The sequence below is a fragment of the Labrus mixtus genome, chromosome 16 (assembly GCF_963584025.1).
Source record: "Labrus mixtus chromosome 16, fLabMix1.1, whole genome shotgun sequence".
Taxonomy (NCBI): Eukaryota; Metazoa; Chordata; class Actinopteri; order Labriformes; family Labridae; genus Labrus; species Labrus mixtus.
In genome coordinates, this window is record NC_083627.1 from 26,175,338 (window position 1) to 26,194,870 (window position 19,533).

The following is a 19,533-nucleotide window of genomic DNA, read 5'->3' on the forward strand; positions in this document are numbered from 1 at the left end:
TATGCTTGGCCCTGAGGTATTTGTGTTAGATTTGTCTTATTCATAGAAATTGCTTTTCAGAGGAACTGAATGTGTATTCATGCTGTAAGTAGTAGTAGTAGTAGTAGTAGTAGTAGTAGTAGTAGTAGTAGTAGCCACGGTGGTAGTGTGGCAGTTGTTAACCAGTTTATCCCATTGATTATGTTGAAGCTGTTAAATTGTTGTCTTTTCTGGCTGAGGAGCTTTCAGTCATACAGAAGGTCTCTGATAGGGATATACTGTAGTACCTCCATTCATCTGTTTTGGAATTACACACCATATCATAAATCATCAATGAAAAAAAAATATCATGTCACACATGAATAAAGCAGGTCAGTAAGTATAGAGCTGGGTAATTCAGCGATTTCAGTTACAACTTTGGCTTTCCACGATCATGAAAACAAGATAATCAAGAGTTAACGATTGCTGTGCCATGTTGCTCTCGATATGTCCCCTATGTTTTGTACCTCAAAAACATAGTTCATTATTTTGTATTCATATATGTTTCATTATAAATCATTTTTATATATTTATGCTATCTATTTATATTTATTGATTTTGTTCAAATTGTTCAGAATGTTGAAATGTTGAAGTTTGATAACTCCATGTGATGCAGATGTTGTCAAATCAATGACTAATCATGTTTAATAATCAGGATCTCAATGTCAATAAAAAAAACATCCTGGTTATTATGTTTGACATAACAGAGCAGTCCTATCAATGATCCTTTTATTTCTTCTATTTTCCTAAATATATCCTGCTGTGTTCACACACCAGCTCACCCTGACTCTTTGTGGACTTTTGACTAGATGCTGGCAGGAAAAAGTTTGGGTCAAAATTTTCAGATTTATATTCCCTCTTTGCAGCCCAGCCCGAACAGTTTGTGAAATTTCAGGACTGGAGTGCAATTGCAAAAGTGGCTTAAGTGTGTCCTTCCCTGTTAACTTAGTTTTACACTTGAATTACACTAACGCTAGAAGGATATTATAGCCCAAAGGTGCACATGCTGCTCCCTATTGTTTGATTTCCAACCCAATATCTGTTACATGGAAAAAGTTATCCATCATCCAGTCGTGAATGAAAATGCCCTCATGCATTCACATTAATATTGTGTCCTTGACAAGACACGACAAGCTTAGTCTAGCATGGTATATTACAACACTCAGGCTGACTTGTTGCCTTCCCACTTCTCTTTGTAGATTTCACAATATGGGTGCTCAATCAAACACTATGCCACTCAGATTACCTTCTCGCCTTGAATAATTGCTTTAATTATTTAGTGTTTTAATTTGCTATAACATACATTTTGTGTCACATTTCATATTTGGTGACAAGAGTCTTCCTATCAGTTTCATATGAGGGACAACCGGCCTGCACATGAATAAGGTTAAGGGACGCCTTGGCTTAAGTTTATTTGAATCAGGGACAGTGTACAAAAAAAAAAACATGAGTCTCAGAAGAGAAGAGATGCTTTGTACCAAATTTAGCTAACTAGCTCATTTCCATCTCTTGTAAAGTCAGTCACTTTATCATAGAAAATATAAATGGATTTTTGGTATATGTTTTAGTCCAGTTAAAATGACCCTCTTATAAGTTGTGGGACTGCAATTATTTTTGGAGTGTATAGAAAAATTGTAAGTTACACTGATTTTATTAAGATGACTAGCCAATATTTACATTTAGGCTACATTAATGCTTAAACATAAATAATGTGAGAGTTGGTGTATAACAGTCTGCATAGTTTAAAATGAGTACAACATGGTCGGCCTATAATATTTATGCTTGTGAAAAGCTTCCAGGAATGCAGAAGGTAAAAAAATCATTTCACAATAATTTCTCAAAACGTATTTTAATGAGGAGCATGGCAAGTAGCCCTATTTGAATTATTTTTAAGTGACTCCCGTTGACTACAGCTAGGCTATTTAAAAATTGGGTAAGTAGCTCAGACCTTGAAAAAAGATATGGCGTAGCCTGTAAAAATGTATTTATAATGACCTTACCAGGTTTAAACTACCCCACGGCATAGGGTTTTATAGCGAAACAACTTTCACTTTGCATTGACCAAAGACTCTTGCTCTGTTGTCATGGCGGATATGTTTTACTTCTGTATGTACTGCGGTCAAACCAGCCGCTCCTCGAGTTTACATGGTGAAGTGAGCCGCCCCTAAATTTGAAGTGCCCACGTATTCTGATCTTTATGGTAAATGCTCCGGACTCCAGAGCGAGCAGGAGTAACAGACAGAGAGAGCGATGAAGTGAAGTGCTAAATGCCTAGGTCTTACCATAAAACTGACTATGAGATATACGTGTATGAAACGGGAGCAAACAGAATGCTGTACAGGGAATAGCTTCGGAGGTCGAGGAAGTTAGTGTGAGAATAATTCTGCGAGGCTGCGGTAACTTCCGTTTTTCAAAATAAGGTGTTCACAATTTAAAAAAATAAATATTGGATAAAACAGTAGTTATATATATTTTCTTACATAAGTACACCATGATTCTGATATGGTTGGACTTAGTACGTCCTAGACTACATGCACCTGTACTATGAAGTACTTTTACTGTGTACTTTTTGAGAAATTCATTGTCAAAGTCCATAATAAATCACTATAATGAGTGGTTTTTATGACTTTGATGTTTTGTAAAAAAAATAAAATTATTCCATAAGTAGAAAATGATTCTGATATAGTTGGACTAAGTACTTCCTAGACTACATGCACCTGTACTATGAAGTACTTTTACTGTGTACTTTTTGTGAAATCCATTGACAAAGTCCCTTATAAATCACTATAATGAGTCTTTTTTATGACTTTGATGTCGTGTAAAAACAAAATCTTCCATAAGTACATTTATGTACTTTTACTGTGTACTTTCTGAGATAATACAGCACAATAATGAGCCTGTTATTTTCTCAAACCCTGGGACCCTTTTCAAAAAACTGTTAATTCATCAAAAATTGTTCTACACATTTATATAGGCCTACCTTTAACTTCATAAATACATGTCCTTTAACCTATTGTTTGCCATCATAACCCACATTACAATGTGTATTAATTATAACGATTTTATGTTTTAACAATAATTAAACTTATAAATAGACATTAGTTTTACCCTATATGTTCTGTAATAAAAAATATATAATAAAATATAAAACACAAAATGTGCAATGGAGGAGTTGTGCAGATATGTGCATTATTTGCAGTCTAAAACAGAGTGCAATGTAAACAGAAAATATATAAGTCCAGTGAGTGTTGATGTAATGCATCAAATCAGTTTCAGCCTTCACATTACTGTCATGTACTGAGCTCAACTTTACTTTTGACACAAACCGGCAGCACTTCTATACAGAGATGTTCCTAAATCAAAATTTTGTCTCAAAGGCTGAATGTGAAACATTTTACACATATTGTAAATATAGCAGAAATCCAGTATATCCTCTGTAAATATCGCTGTGAGTCATGACTGTCTACAATGAGTGCCTATAACTAGAAATTTTTCTCTATTGCACATGAAAAATGCTTGTATGTGTGTTTATTGCAAAGTATTAAAAGTGCAACATGTAGCTGTGACAGAGCGAATCAAATTGGTACTGTCACATTCAAAACACTGCAGAGAGCTGTGTCATAGTACAGGTGCATGTAGTCTAAGAAGTAATAAGTCCAACCATATCAGAATCATTTTCTACTTATGGAAGATTTTTTTTTTTTACAAAACATCAAAGTCATAAAAAAGACTCATTATAGTGATTTATAAAGGACTTTGTCAATGGATTTCTCAAAAAGTACACACTAAAAGTACTTCATATTACTTGTGCATGTAGTCTAGGACGTACTAAGTCCAACTATATCAGAATCATTTTCTACTTATGGAAGAATTTTTTTTTTTACAAGACATCAAAGTCATGGAAGAACATATATTTTTTTTCCCACGAAAACACCTTATTTTGAAAAATGGAAGTTATCGCAGACTCGCAGTATTATACTCAAACTAATTTCACCGACCTCCGAAGCTATTCCCTGAACAGTATTTTGTTTGCTCCCGTTTCATACACGTATATCTCATAGCCAGTTTTATGGTAAGACTTTGGCATTTATCACTTTTGCACTTTCTGTCTGTTACCCCTGCTCGCTCTGGAGTCCGGAGCATTTACCATAAAGATCAGAATACGTGGGCACTTCAAATTTAGGGGCGGCTCTTTCACCATGTAAACTCAAGGAGCGGCTGGTTTGACCGCAGTAGGTAACTGTGTCATTTCTAAAGAGATTAACCTGCGGCCACACAAACATTGAATTATACTTCCAGTTTGTCAAGCTACTTGACTTTATACATTCCACATCCGGTTAAACTATTTCTCATTTAATTTAAAGTTGTTTTTTTTAATATATTTTACTGGTAACAACACGAAAAGGGAAAATTTGACCAAAACAAAACCAGAGTGAACACGAATGCTAATACAAAGACTTTAAATATTTTAATCAGACTAGAACAGTTTACTGCGTAAACCGGAAGTGTAGCTTCACCTCTGCTTACTTGATAGCAGGATAAAACTTCAGAAGAAGTTGTAACGGGCCGGAGGTAAACTCTTGATATCAGTCACAGCGGCTAGAAGTAATACCGACAACTCGAGGTAAAGCAATTAGAAACACGACGAAGAGTTGACATTACTATAACATTACTACATTTTGGAAAAGCTGGACCGACTAATGTGACCTAGATTAGATTTCCTTCGTGCGGGTGAATCCAGGTGAAGTCTGGTCGTATTGGTGAGCTATCGAGTGTTAATCCGCTGGGAAAGGTAATCCGCAGGTGTTAATCTGTTCACACTTTAAAGCACTGTTGGAAAGAGTCCAGCAGGCAAAGGAGGAGGAGTGTCCTAGCGTTATTCCCACTGTCGTCGTTGTAGGCAAAACTCAAACATTTCGTAATTAGACCATTATGTCAAAAACCAGGTAAAAACCAGGTAACAATCAGGAGAAGTAGGCTACTTCGTGAAGTATGAGAAAAGTAAAAGTCGTCAAACGGAAACGTGTAGCAGGCTTGTGAAACAGAAAGGGTCATTTCTTCAGCGTGAGGTTTCAACGGAGTGCAGCTCCTCTGGGTATGAAACCTTAACCCATTTTTTTTTCCTGCCGAGCAGGGAAGCGACACGATGGCAATTTGTGGTAGAAGGAGCCAGCGCAAGCTTGTGTTTTTCATCTGTGGAGTCACTTTAGTGGGATACCTCATACTCTCAAAACACAACTCCGGGGACGTGAGCGTGACACATGAACGGGAGGCCCCCACAGAAAGAGAGGTGGGAGATGATGAGCTCAAGAAACCCGTCTACGAGAAGCCTCCCCTGGATTCAAACAGCCTGGGGGAGCTGGGGAGAGCCGTCAAACTCAATCTGAAAGGAGAGGCGAAAAAAGAAGAGGAGGAAAGCATCAGCAAGCATCAGATTAACACTTATGTTAGTGATAAACTCTCACTGCACCGCAGGCTGCCTGAAATATGGAACCCACTGTAAGTATGAGCCAAATGTCAACCAAGGAAACTCTTACTATCGCTCTAAAGGGGGGCTGCTATAATCCAACTCACATAGGATTGTGTCCTTCAATGTATAGGCTTCTAACAATGAATTTGCTGCACAACTGTTTTGTTTTTTTGCCACATCAGAAAGTCTTATATTGTGTTCACTTCTTACTATTTACCTTGCACAGGATTTGCTTAGTCAAACAACATTAAACTCAAAGCCAGATCATCAATGTGCAGGTTAAAACCAGTCTCACCTCCTCTCTTTGTCTCCATAAGCTCCTGCACTTGATGGCCTAAAGTGTAGCATGAACATTGTTATAGTAAAAACAAGTAACAATGCAAGTAGAAAATACAACTGTCACACACTTTAACTGAACAAACCCAGAGTAATGATTTTAATTCCCCCATAGTAGTCAGCTGTGACAGTTTTAGGTCTTTTGTACATTTTATTTTTTTAAAGATATATTTAGAAATGACAACGGATAGAGTTGAACACCTGAGAGAGAGTGAAGAATGACATGAAGGAAAGGGGCCACAAGTTAGACTTAAACCTTGAGGACTGCAGCTTCTGTACATGGGCCTCGCAACCTAACCACTAGGCTACCAGCGCCCCTCCTTTTGCACATTATCCCGGGAACCAGGGGCAGCATATTTAAACATTTTGTTCCTTCTTCTGGCTTAACTTTGAAGATACACATCTGTGCAACTTGGGAGCGGACAGGCCTTACTGTTTTAGTTTTTTACACACATATTCACACAGATATGCATAAACTAGCCCAAGAAGAGATTCATATATAAGTGACAGATAATGTGAAAGTCTGCAGGCAGTATCCAGCTTCTTAATGTGCTGGTCAGGTGCACTCATGAAGAGCAGATCACACGAAGGATAAACATGTCCTTACATTGCAGCTGCAAGGAGCTGAAGTATGACTACCGCTCTCTGCCGACAACCTCTGTGGTCATCGCCTTCTACAACGAGGCCTGGTCCACCCTGCTGAGGACAGTCCACAGCGTGCTGGAGACGTCACCTGACATCCTGCTGAAGGAGGTGGTGCTGGTGGACGACTATAGCGACAGAGGTATCCATGGGCACAGAGTGATTTAAGAACCCTGAGAAGGACAGACTGATGGACAGGCAGAAGGGATGTGTAGGCACGCGGACTCGGCAGATTGACAGTCAGGATGGACAGAGAGGTTGACACACAAGGAGGCACACAAAGGCAGATGGCAGTCAGATAGAAAGAAGGGAGGAGAGACTGACATGTTTGCAATTAGGTGAGTCAGAGAGAGTTGGACAGGGAGTGACGGGCAGGGAGTGACAGGTTGTGAATCTAAGATGTAGATAAAGGGAAATGTAATAGTCATCCAGATAGACTCGCACTGAAAATACAAGACTTTTGCATCATGTAGAATAATAATTAATAACAGTACATTGCATGGATGGTAAATACAAAAGAGGAGTCATAAAACATGCTTAAAATGTGGCATCAAGTTTCAAATTAACTAAAGTGAGATCAAATATATTCTGAATAAATGTAGCTGAGAAAACTGAAGGGAGTTGTTCTGAAACTTTTTGGCTCATAACCCTAAAAATGAGGCAATGCCTACCTCGCCCTCTGCCGTGACACTGGCTGCGTTAACATAGTGGTTTACAAGTATATCCAGCAATTATATTCTGGCTGTAGATTGCATCATTTGGTGTGATAGGGGAGGAGGCAGTGAGAACAAAAAGAAAAAACTTGACAGTATTCTTCTTAATATTTTAGAGGAAAACAGGCATTGTCACAGATTTGTTAAATCAAGATGTTTTGTTAATGAAAGCATCATCAAATGGAGCTGATGAGCTTTAAGAGCCTCTAAATAAGGAGATATTTTAGCATGACTCACTGTATAATTAAAAATCATGCAAGAAGCACTGCTGTGTTATTAAAACAACCAGAAACTCAATGGATGATCAAAATGCAGCAATTGTGTACGATCAACTTTCCTTTCTTTAAATAAGATTCACCAGATGCTTTCAAAAGCTAATCACAAATTGTAACTGTTGTGTTTTGTTCTTTAATTTTTTGTATCTTAGCAGTGATTGTGAGAAACAATAATTCACAATACAAACATAACCTTCATGAGCAAACATAGAAAGTAACACTTTAATCACATAACATTTTATTCTGGTTGATTTTTCTTCTTCTTAAATTCTGCGCAGCTCATCTAAAGGAGCCGTTGGAACGGTACATCTCAGGTCTGAGAAAGGTGCGTCTCATCCGAGCAACCAAGAGGGAGGGGTTGGTGCGGGCCCGGTTGCTGGGGGCGTCTATTACCGAGGGTGACGTGCTGACCTTCCTGGACTGTCACTGTGAATGTCATGAAGGCTGGTTAGAGCCGCTACTCCACAGGTTCGAGATTCATTATCAACTTTATTTTTATGTGCAGAGTTTAAGGACTCTTTGTCTGAGTATTTCTCCCAAAGTGTGACCTTGTCTTTTTAGCCTAGCTGAAGTGTCACTGTGTGAGGCAATGAATGTCTAGCAGCCCTGCTGAAGGAGTGCTTGTCAATCTGACCCAGGCTAAATATCTTTGGAGCGAGTGCAGCAGGAAAAGCTGAAATGATTTGTATTACTTGTTTCTGAGTAATCTCAGTACTCTTTGTTGTCCTTTCTTCTCCAGGATCAAAGAGGAGCCATCAGCTGTGGTGTGTCCTGTCATTGATGTGATCCACTGGAACACCTTTGAGTACTTAGGGAACTCTGGTGAACCTCAGATCGGGGGATTTGATTGGCGGTTGGTCTTTACCTGGCACACTGTCCCCGAGTATGAACAGAAACGCCGTCGTTCCCCTGTTGATGTCATCAGGTGTGTGTGTGTGTGTGTGTGTGTGTGTGTGTGTGTGTGTGTGTGTGTGTGTGTGTGTGTGTGTGTGTGTGTGTGTGTGTGTGTGTGTGTGTGTGTGTGTGTGTGTGTGTGTGTGTGTGTGTGTGTGTGTGTGTGTGTGTGTGTGTGTGTGTGTGTGTGTGTGTGTGTGTGTGTGTGTGTGTGTGTGTGTGTGTGTGTGTGTGTGTGTGTGTGTGTGTGTGTGTGTGTGTGTGTGTGTGTGTGTGTGTGTGTGTGTGTGTGTGTGTGTGTGTGTGTGTGTGTGTGTGTGTGTGTGTGTGTGTGTGTGTGTGAGATTTAAAATGTTGTGAATTAACTTCACAGAATAGAAATAAATTTATGATTTATCTCATCAGGAGTAAGTCCTCATTTATAAGATGAAATCCACATTTTTTCTTCAGGTCTCCTACTATGGCAGGTGGCCTGTTTGCTGTGAAAAAAAATTACTTCCATTACCTGGGGACCTACGACACAGGGATGGAGGTGTGGGGAGGAGAAAACCTGGAATTTTCCTTCAGGGTAAATAATTATGTGTCTTTAAGTGTTTCGTTTCATGTATCCTGCATGTGTAAGGCCCAAGCTTTAGGACAACTATGCAATTTATATTTTTGCACCACAACACACAGCACTTAAAGGCCAACAGATCTGTTTCACATTCATCAAGAACCACATTAACTGACACCTCCTTATTCGCTTGGAAAACCAACCAGAGAAATAATTATATCCAAACAACCAGTGGGAAAAAAAAGGCAAAGATCCTGATGCTTTAATTGAACTAAACAATTATAAAATCCCAACAGGAAATTCCCATAGGGAAAGAACCAGAAATATTTTCTGTCAAAAACAAACTTTTCTATTTCCAAGCTCAAACAACAAAGCTGTGCTTTGTTTTGCCCAAATAAGTGATTGAATCATGACTAAGCCTGACCAAAATCTCGTGGTTGTGTTTTTTTATTTATGTCTTTTAGATTTGGCAGTGTGGAGGCAGCTTGGAGGTCCACCCGTGCTCCCATGTGGGTCATGTGTTCCCTAAAAAGGCCCCTTACTCCAGAAGTAAAGCTCTGGCAAACAGTTTGAGAGCTGCAGAGGTCTGGTTGGATGAATACAAAGAGATCTACTACCATCGTAACCCCCAAGCACGACTGGTGAGTCATTAAAAATAATGTGTGTGTGTGTGTGTATGTTGGTGTGTGTCAAAATGATTAAACACAACCAAGAAACATCTTAAAGCAAATAATGGCTGCATGATGTGTTCCTTTAAAAAGTATTTTGAAGGCAGTGGATTTTTTCCCACAGCTGCAGTCATCACCGAAACTGTAAGACTGATTACCCGCTTATTTCACACAATGTAGAAACTTGGTCATACACACACACACACCCACCCACACACACACAGATGCACAAAATATTCACACAAACTACACACATACAAACTGACTGCACCCCCGCTGTGATGTAAAAGCTCCCCTGATTAAGTGACGCTTGGGATACATGAGCATCAGACACCCGAGGTGATGGGTGTCAGGGCATTCCGGTGTGTGATTACCACCTTTCCGTGTTAATCGCTGCCAACGGGTGTCACCCACCTGTCCTCGACAGGCTGAAGGCTGTGCTAACCTATGGGGTGCCCTGCCTTTGTGTGGATGTGTGTTCATGGAGAGGGAGCTGTGCTGTTGTGTGACAGTGTAGTTAAGAGGAGAAGCTCTCTAAGCACAGATCTGGTGGCACTCTCTCTCCATGAGAGGAGGCAGCACTGCCAACCTTGCCGTGGCACGCCAACCTCATCTACCAAAAGCCTCATGGATACCACCTTATAAAGATATTGATCCTTTCTAGCCATTTGTGCACCTCAGATGGCCTTTAGTTGCCCCTTAAGCACTTTTTGTGACCTCATTTATCCATTTACAGGAATTGTAATTGGACTTATAGTTACTCCTGTGCTGGTTGTTTTTTTTCCTTAGCTTGCCTCCTATAGTGTAGTGGCACAAGAGACCTACATTACTGGTCATTATGGGTCCTTCCCATCAACAGATTATCCCTCTCGTCACAGAAAAAAACAATGAAGGCCAATTAAGGCTGCATTCAAGTCAAACTACCAGCATCAATCATCCTTTAATGTTGATAAGCCTGTTCTCCAGCAGGGAAGGGCCCCACCAAGTCAAACTGGAGACACTCTCTGACCTTTAACTCACAAACTATTATCACTTTGGTGTGTGTGTGAGTGTAACTAACTAGCCTCCACACACACAGGGTATTTCATTGATTATACCTTAATACTGTAAGATGCCTTGGTTAAAAGTTTTATTGGGTAACTTCATCACAATTTCTGTTTTAATTCAGGGGTTTAAGGTTGAAAGCTGGAATTAAAATGAAAAAGGGGGAAATTGAATTTGTGGTCTTTGTTTCTAGGAGGCCTTTGGAGACGTGTCCGAGCGGTTGAAGCTCAAGGAGAGGCTCGGCTGTAAGAGCTTCAAGTGGTATCTAGAAAATATTTACCCCGATATTAACATCCCAGAGGATCGCCCAGGCATGTATGGCATGGTAAGAACACGTTTTAGTAGAGCCCGACTGATTAATCGGCCAGCCAATAATATCGGCCGATAATAGCATATCCAGTGATTATTATTATTTCATAGGCCAATTTTATCTTAGCTATGTTACCATATTACTAGATTTATTCACCAGTCAAATAGCATTTCATTTGAGTATCATTGTACTACTTTAGCAGTTCTCTTTCACCAGCAGCGTGCGCTATATGGATTACAACAAGCATTATCACTCTCCAGAGTGTCAAGCGGTGATGCGTGTAAATGTCCAGTTACTTTCCAGTGGGGTGACCATCTTGTCTTTATTATATATCTTTCCCACAAGTGTTTGATTACTGCATTTGAGGAATCAACACAATGCATCTGTACATCTATATCTATTCATTTCTACAGATCAAGGACAGAACCAAGAAAGATATCGGCCGATATACCAGTATCAGATTTTTTAAAATCCCCAATATCGACATCGGTATCTGTCCGAAAAGTCCCACATCGGTCGGGCCGTACATCTTAGTTGCTGTTTGTCATGATGACTGAACTTGTTTTCACGAATGAGTATGAGTGTAGGTAGTTGTGAGACGCAGATAGACATTATTACAATCACCAATGTAGCTTCTGTAAGGTTAACGTTATCAATACCTGATGTGTTGTTGTCACCTTTTTAGCTGAAGAGTCAAGGCATGGCAGACTACTGTTTCGACTACAACCATGATGAAGACAAGGACACGTTTGGCGAGAGGGTCATCCTTTACTCCTGTCATGGCATGGGTCAGAACCAGGTAATGGAAGTTAGTCTGTGAGCCACAAAAAGTGTCTTTATGTCCCTTCAGCTTGTTGTCATGTGCATTGACATGTTTAATTGATTTTTTTATCAGCTTCAAATACTTTCACCTCTTTTTTAAGTTTACAATAAAATAATAATTATATATGCTGTATGCTTGCGGTAAAAAACCCATTAAAGACTTGACCACATGTAGACTTGTTTAAATACCTTTACCTCAGGTGTAAACAAAATGAACAAGAGCTACATTGAGCTTTTGATTAAGTTTGATTCCAATTGAACATCATTTCTTTTCTATCCCTTTGATTAAAAAGACTTGCCAGCAGCAATACAAGGGTTGGAACAAAATATTGATAATGCAATATGTTGTCGTCAAGGGTATCAAATATGGAATACACAGTTTTACCCACAGCGACACCACTCCATTACTCCTCAAGGTGCTGCTAATGACCTGAATGAGGGGAACGTGAACAGAAGTTATCAGGCCTAAGAAAAAATTGACAGCATGGATAAAAGAAGAAGACAGTTTACCTCAGATCTCAGAGCTGGGAATGACGTCACACTTGAGTTAAACCGCCTTCCAGTTGCAAGTTAGAGAAGCAACATGGACGCCTCCAGGAGTACCTTTGTTTTGTTAGCTAATACTTGATGATAATACTTGACAGTTTTAATACCTGACGATTACAACGCACTACGTGATAGTTTGCGTACGAAAATAACGTGACATCATGTCTACAGGTAGAACTTGCAAAATACACTTCGGAATTTCCGACTTCCAAGATGAAATGGAAGGCACCATAATGCCGGACAACAGTGATACGAAATTAAGAGATGAAGATTGATAAGAGGTTAAAGTGACACCAAATTGCAGTACATAAACACATGAATCCTGCAATTTGACTTTGTAGGGACCTTTTGTATTTTCCAGTTAATCGGATATTGTGATGTGTAATCAGATGATTGTCTTGCAGTATACATTGCAGAATAACTGTCGCACTGTATCTTATCGTATCATAAGTTATCCTGCGATTCTCACAACATTCTCTTTATTACTGTGAGAGTCACAAGCCTCATTGTAATTCTTACTCTTCCCTCCCCTTTTTTACTCCTTAGATTCCTTCAACATCTCAACTCATTCAAAGTAATACAATCATCTTAGTTCACATTATACCACAATCTTACAATTGTAATCTTACAATTTGGGGAACAATGGACTAGTTCAACTTCCCCAGTTTGCAAACTGATCCGCTTGCCTTGTTGATACAAAGGAGTGTGTTTTCCAGCACCTTTATACTCTGTGGTTGACAGAAAGCGCTGTGAAATGTACCACTGTTATTCCAGCGGCCCTCTGTACTAATGTTGTCTCTGAAGGAAGTTGGCTCAGCAGTGTTTGTGTTGCAGGCCTTCAGGGATTGTTCTGCATGTAGGAGAAAAAAAAAAAAAAGATATTCACCTTACACTTTCATTTATTGTGTGTGTGTACTGTGTGTGTGTGTGTGTGTGTGTACTGTGTGTGTGTGTGTGTACTGTGTGTGTGTGTACTGTGTCCTTTTGCTTTGATGCTGCATATCTTTTTTCCCACATATGCATGCATACATGTGCATGCAATGAGTCTCCGTCAGTGACTTAAATGGCTGTGTTCTGTTCCAATAGTAGATTTCAAAAAAATAACTAACAGAAAAGACTTGTCTTTTTGTGTTCTCCTGCAGTTCTTTGAATACTCTGAGAGGGATGGTGAGCTTCGCTATAACACAGTCGAGCCTGGTGGGTGCGTTGTGGGAGACAACGTTAGCGCCTACCTGACGATGCAGCATTGTAAAAAAAAGGGGAAACCTGTACCTGTAGACCAGAAATTTGTCCTCCGAACGGTAAGGAGCCCTTTCTGGTTTTATATCTTAAGCTGCATCTGTTTATCACAGACAAAACTAAAGAGCCAGCTTCATACATGTATATACTTCTGTATCTGTAGACCTATTCAGACTGCCGTTTCAAGCTGCCATATTTACACCCCTGTGACATTTTGCCTTCAACCTGAATGTCGCAAAGGCGTTACGGGTGGAAAAAGTGATCCCCCTCTGTACCGTCGTCAGTAGTAACAGACTGGGACACAGATATTACGCCATGGCGGAATCAATATGAATGTACAAAGACGTGATGACAGCTGAGCTGGTAACGGCACTTGCAAAAAAAAAAGCAGTCTGAAAAGGGCTTGTGTCTGTATCTCCTCTTTCTCCATGAAAAGTAATGCATATAATTGTACTGAAACACACTTAAACAAAGAAAACACACAGCTTTGGATTATTGATTTAGACGTCAATCACCATGGCTACGGGGGAAGCTTCAGAGCATTCATGTCACACCTTCCTAATACCAAAATGTAAATCCCAGAGAATTAAAAAGCTGGGTATTCTCCACTCAGTGCTGCAGGTTTCTTAGCATATGTTCAGTGTAGTCACACCACACTAATGTCTGCCACACTATCTAAATGTAAATGGACCCAAGAGGGACAGAATAGCTCCAACAGGGCAAGAAAAAAACAGAGGAGGGAGGTAAAGTGACCTTTAATACAAGAAAAGACCATTTTTATCCGGGCCAAATGAAACCTAACGATAATATCACTAAACTGAGCTGTCGTATGTCACTTTAGAACTGTATTGTATAACCCACATTGCTCCTATTTTCAATTACTTGTTGTAAATCTGAGGGTATAAGAAACACGTTACCACTATATTCCAATAAAATGATATCCCATTTCTTTACCCTGTATTTTTTCCCTTCTGTTTCCAGGACGGAGGGCTTTACCATGTAGCGAGCCAAAAGTGTGTCCAGGCAGTGGAAAACAAAAAGGAGGGGAAACGATTCCCTTCGCTCCTGCCCTGCTCTGACAGTCCTCACCAAAAGTGGCTCTTTGAGCATTGATCATAACGGTATTAATGCAGAAAACATACACAGATATATTTTTCATTCCGGGTCAATATCCTGAGGAGGAATTTTTACTTGTTCTAAGAGGAGGAGGAACTTCTGTTTTCCATCCCAAACCTAAAACTTTTGCATAATTTTGTGCCAGCTGGATGAAATGGAACAAAAGTAAATTATACTGGTAATTGTACTGATGACGTACTTTGTAAAGGGGGATATTGTTTTTCCCTTGGAAGCTGTTGCTGGGTGACAGGAATGTGTATACTTTTTCTAATCAAGACGATAATGAATATCCGTGTGAAGTTGCAAAATTGTACTTTCTAATATTTTTTTCATGTTTTTCATTTACCTTCACACTGGTGCAACCTTTCAGAATAAGAGCCCTTCACCTGGAGGGATACTGAAACACAGGTGTATCTTTGCATTAAGTGGCTGACATCAGTTATTAAAAGAGCCACGTTGTGTTTGCATGCTCTCCTCTAGAGGGGGCTAACGTTCCTTTCAGCAGGTGTTCTCTCTTTGTCAAGAGAACGTGGGACAAATCTTTAGGTGTTTTGAAAATAATATTTCAGCAGTGTTTGCTCTTCTTACGCACAGTGACTTATAAGAAAGCCTTAGATCACAGGCATTATGCAAGTACCTAGTACCTCTTCAACTTAATCACAGAACTACTGATAACAGCAGCAACTCCAGTCTTGTTTCATTCTCCCTCGACTGAAGTCATTTTTCAATGTAAATGTGACCGAGGTAAAATGACATTGGACATTCTGCAAGTTTTGCACCACTTTTTGTAACATTTTTTTCCTTCTTATGCTCTTTGAATGATGTGATCATAGCCATCTTTTAGGGATTCAATTCATAGGATGTCAAATATGGATATGATGCTTTTTCTTTATTATACAACATTTTTTCTCCAATGTAGGCAGATCTCATCTTTAGTCTTTATTTTGGACGTAGTCACTTGATAAAAGTTATTTGCAAAAGCTTACACACAAAATATGTAAAAGTAAGATCTACAGTATTACCCATCTTTCTTGTCCTTGAAAGCCATGGAGTGCCTGATTTACAAAAACAAAACGTCTCTTGTTTTGTGCTGAATGTATACTTTGGCAAACAAAGCGACTGAAAGAGAGCTGAATTAGATTTGTGTCAAAGCATCTGCACACTTATATTATGCATGCTCCCCTGCTGAGAGCAACAACCAAGGTGTTCCCTGGAGTCTTCGTATATTGCTCTGGTGGGCTGATTTGGGCACACTGTCTCTGTTTGCATCCATCAGAGTCAGACAACTATAGATACCTCTGTTCCGAGCTGCGGTCACTTGTGGCTGTCCCTCAGGCTATGCAGAGTTGCCGAGGGAAACACAGCGGCGGCGGCGACAGTTGTTGGTGTCTCCAGAGTGCCGGGATGCCAGATGACTCCCTGATTGATTTTCTGGTCCTCTCTCAATTCTTTATCAGCACCTCTTCCTCTCTGGTGTCAGAGGTGTGCAGAGAAGGACTTCTCTTTTTGGACTTGTGCCGGCCAAATCCTTCTCACATGAGGACTTGTTACTCGTGGGCTTGAGGTTTGATTTATGGATTGAAGTCTACAGGAGTACAGTTTTTGACAGCAGAAGGAGATACTGGAGGAGACTGAATGAAGCAATTTGTGACCTCTTTCTTACCATTAACCTTCACAGGCTGTTGGCTCATCGGCCCCAGAGGAGCTCTGTTAGGAATTGATGTCCGCAGAAGATCGTACTGATATAGATTTTTGCTATTGATTTAGTATGTACACTCACAATAAGATGAATGGGAGGTGGAAAGAGACAATTTTTCCAGCCCCATAGCTGTGACTCGGTGGAATTTGGATTACTAAATTTGCCAATTACAAGAAAAAGTAAAGTATAGTGTAAAGGTGATGATGTTGCAACTACGTAATGACATACATGACAGTACAATGTGCTTTATTTGCCACCCATAGCATTTGAAAATAGCATCATGCAATTGCTGCACTGTTTAGCCTGACCTGAAGGGCTAAAATAAGATCAAAACTTTTGAATGGCCTTAATTTGGAGCTTTAAAATTCTAGCAGTCTGTAAAGAATTCTGGTTCTTGATTGTGCAAACCAAAGGAAGAGCGGATCTTTGAGGATTGAAAGTATGTTTCAGGGGATAGAGCCAAAAAGGGTTAATAGTGTACTTAGTGAACAGTTTCTTGCTCTTGGTCTTGATAGACTATAGTTGCTTCTAGATTTCCATGTTCCCTGGCAAACTGCCCTGTCCTGTCAGAATTTAAGACCATGAAAAAGCTGCTTCAAGATATCCGATACCTAAAAAGAAGTGACAGCTTTAAATCATTCCATCAGTTTATGTCTTTAGCCTTTCGGGGGTAGTCTAAGTTTTCCAATCTGTTATTATAAAGGGTAATTCATTGTCCCTATTGCCATTTGTTATTCAAGACATGTCTAGAACATCATCTTTATGCTGGCAGTATATTGTATGCTAATGTGATAAGGAACCTGCAGCTGTAGTAAAATTGATAGCCAGGGATCATATCTGTCTAGCAGGTCATTAAAGGGTTTTTTATGTCAACCATCCTGAGCTGTAAACTTGTAATACTCCAAGGATCTGTTGAAGCACTTGAGCCTGGAAAAATGGCTGATTTCACTGTGTCCTAACTCTGAGCCAGTGTCGATATTTAAGTGGTAATATGTGCAAATAATAATGCTGGAATGTAACACTGTGTCTGGTGTATTAATGCTGGCTGTAGCTCAAGTTGCCTTACATTGTAATTAGAAGAGTGAAGGATATTGCTTAAAATATTTTTGTATTTGTTGGCACCAGAGAAATGATCTGAAGACAGTGTATCTGTTTTATTGTCAAGATAAGGTAATAAAATATTCACTTGGATTTGTGTCTCTGCCTTTTTTTTTCTTTAGAATGTTTTTTTTTAATGCATCAATGTTTTAAAATAATCCTAAAAAACACTTTTTTTGTCTCACTCAACAGCATATCTTTATAACTGTGACTCATAATGGGGGGGGGGGGACAAAAAGGCTATCATCCACATTTAACCGTGATGGAGATGTGAATCAAGATGCTTTGGAGGGTAATGGGAGAAGAAAATGAGGAATAAAAAAGGAGGCAGTGAGTTTACCAAGCGTATCAGATTGGTTTGATCACCAGCTGCTGAGTTAGATGTTGAAATGGCGTGGTGGCGCCGAGTCGCTGCGTTCCCCCTGGTGTTGATGCTCGGCCCTGCAGTCTCTCCCAATTACTCACTCGTGATGCTCTGCTGTTTGTTTGATGGGATCCTGAGCGTGTGAGGCCCATGTGTTCTTGCACATGGCATGGTGGATAAAAGCTTTTTACAGTATAGTAGAAATGCCAAACAAGGAAAATTCTTTTGTTATGTAGTATCTTTAAATTTCAGCTGTTAACGTGAACTACTGTACAGCATTTGCACGCAGCAAGCTGGTTTCTGTCTCGCTCTGGATGACATGCTCTGGTGAAAAAACTTCACATTCAGACAAACGCTGCTCGGCTGCTTCCATAAGAAAATGAGAGGCACTGCAGAAGGCTGTGCTGCTTCTCTTTAAAACTGCTCATCCTAATCTTTTGCATGCTTCCCTCATGAGATATGCACACAACGATAAAATATCCTCAAATGCAGAAGAATGCGTCCACAGAAATGTTGCTGCAATCTGTGCACATTGTGTACTCCTATAGTGTTTGATCTGCTGTGGCATACATGCTGCACTTCAGTCTCCCTCAGCCCATATGTGTCTTTAATGATAATGCAAAACAAGACTCCCCATGGTGCAAGTCTTTGGAGATGCTCAGGCTTCAGTTGTCAGGGAGTGAGAGGAGGAGCACACACACACACACACATAGAGCAGTGTGGCCATTTCCACACTGCATGTCTGTTCAGTTTATGTAATCCCCAATACCCAGAACAGCTCAGGAGCAGTGGCTGTTGGCTGCATACATTAGATGACACACTTTTCCCTTTCAGGAGGGACTCCAGACGGTGCAGTAAACATGTGAGGCCTAGATAGTTAGCATCACTTTTCACATGCAGCGCCACAGCCTGACACTGGAGGAGGTGCATCATGCAGAGAAGAAGGCAGCTTTCCTGAAGTCCATAAATTCAATCAAATAACCATAACTGACTTTTCCATAGAAAACGGTAGGGTCTGAGCTGTATTATAGTTTTTATTTAATGGATATGTGTGTTATTTCCACCTTAAAATCCCTCTCTCTCTCTGTGAATAATATAATGCTCTTTTCAACAAGGCCCACTTCTGCTGTCAGTGTGTAGCCGACGTAGACCATTGCTTAGGTTGACAATGACATCAGCGGACCAGTCCTTCATAATGACTCACTTGTCACTTGCTCAGACATGTTACACAGATGATCCTGATTCCACTGCAGACAGAGGAATACAGCTGGTGTTTTTTTTTTAAATATATGCTTTCATGCTTGTTTTCAAACTGTTTCCATTTTTTACACTGACTGTTTTTTTTTTACCCCTGTAGAAATAACTGATTTTCTTTTTAAATTAAAGACAGAAAGAATGTCTGGGGTACAGATAATCATAACCACCCTGAGGATGAATCCAGATGACGTTGGTGATCTCCAGGCATTTTCTTTCTTATCCTAGGCATTTTCTTAACATGAACTGTAGTGCATTGTGGGAATGAAAATGGTTCCCTCTAGTTGCAGGTTAAAAATCTGCCCTGAAATACCTGAAAAACTAAAGTCATTCCATTTACTTAAAATGGTGAATGTTAGTTGCTGCTAACATGAAAAATACTTGAAAGGGTAATTATTAAACCTACGACACATTAGCATTGTCATTTTCTAACATGTTGCCATGGTAGCCGTAGACGTTCCTCGGATGACCA

General features: G+C 39.8%; 1 protein-coding gene across 1 annotated transcript; it reads left to right on the forward strand.

Annotated features, from left to right (window-relative positions):
* The first annotated feature begins 5,126 nt into the window (after positions 1-5,126).
* Positions 5,127-17,536, forward strand: galnt12 (UDP-N-acetyl-alpha-D-galactosamine:polypeptide N-acetylgalactosaminyltransferase 12). The gene is made up of 10 exons (XM_061059345.1): positions 5,127-5,517; positions 6,439-6,608; positions 7,733-7,922; positions 8,194-8,379; positions 8,799-8,916; positions 9,366-9,542; positions 10,807-10,938; positions 11,609-11,722; positions 13,434-13,592; positions 14,512-17,536. The coding sequence occupies exons 1-10, from the start codon at positions 5,165-5,167 to the stop codon at positions 14,641-14,643; spliced, it is 1,731 nt and encodes a 576-aa protein (XP_060915328.1). The 5' UTR covers positions 5,127-5,164; the 3' UTR covers positions 14,644-17,536.
* Positions 17,537-19,533: the final 1,997 nt, after the last annotated feature.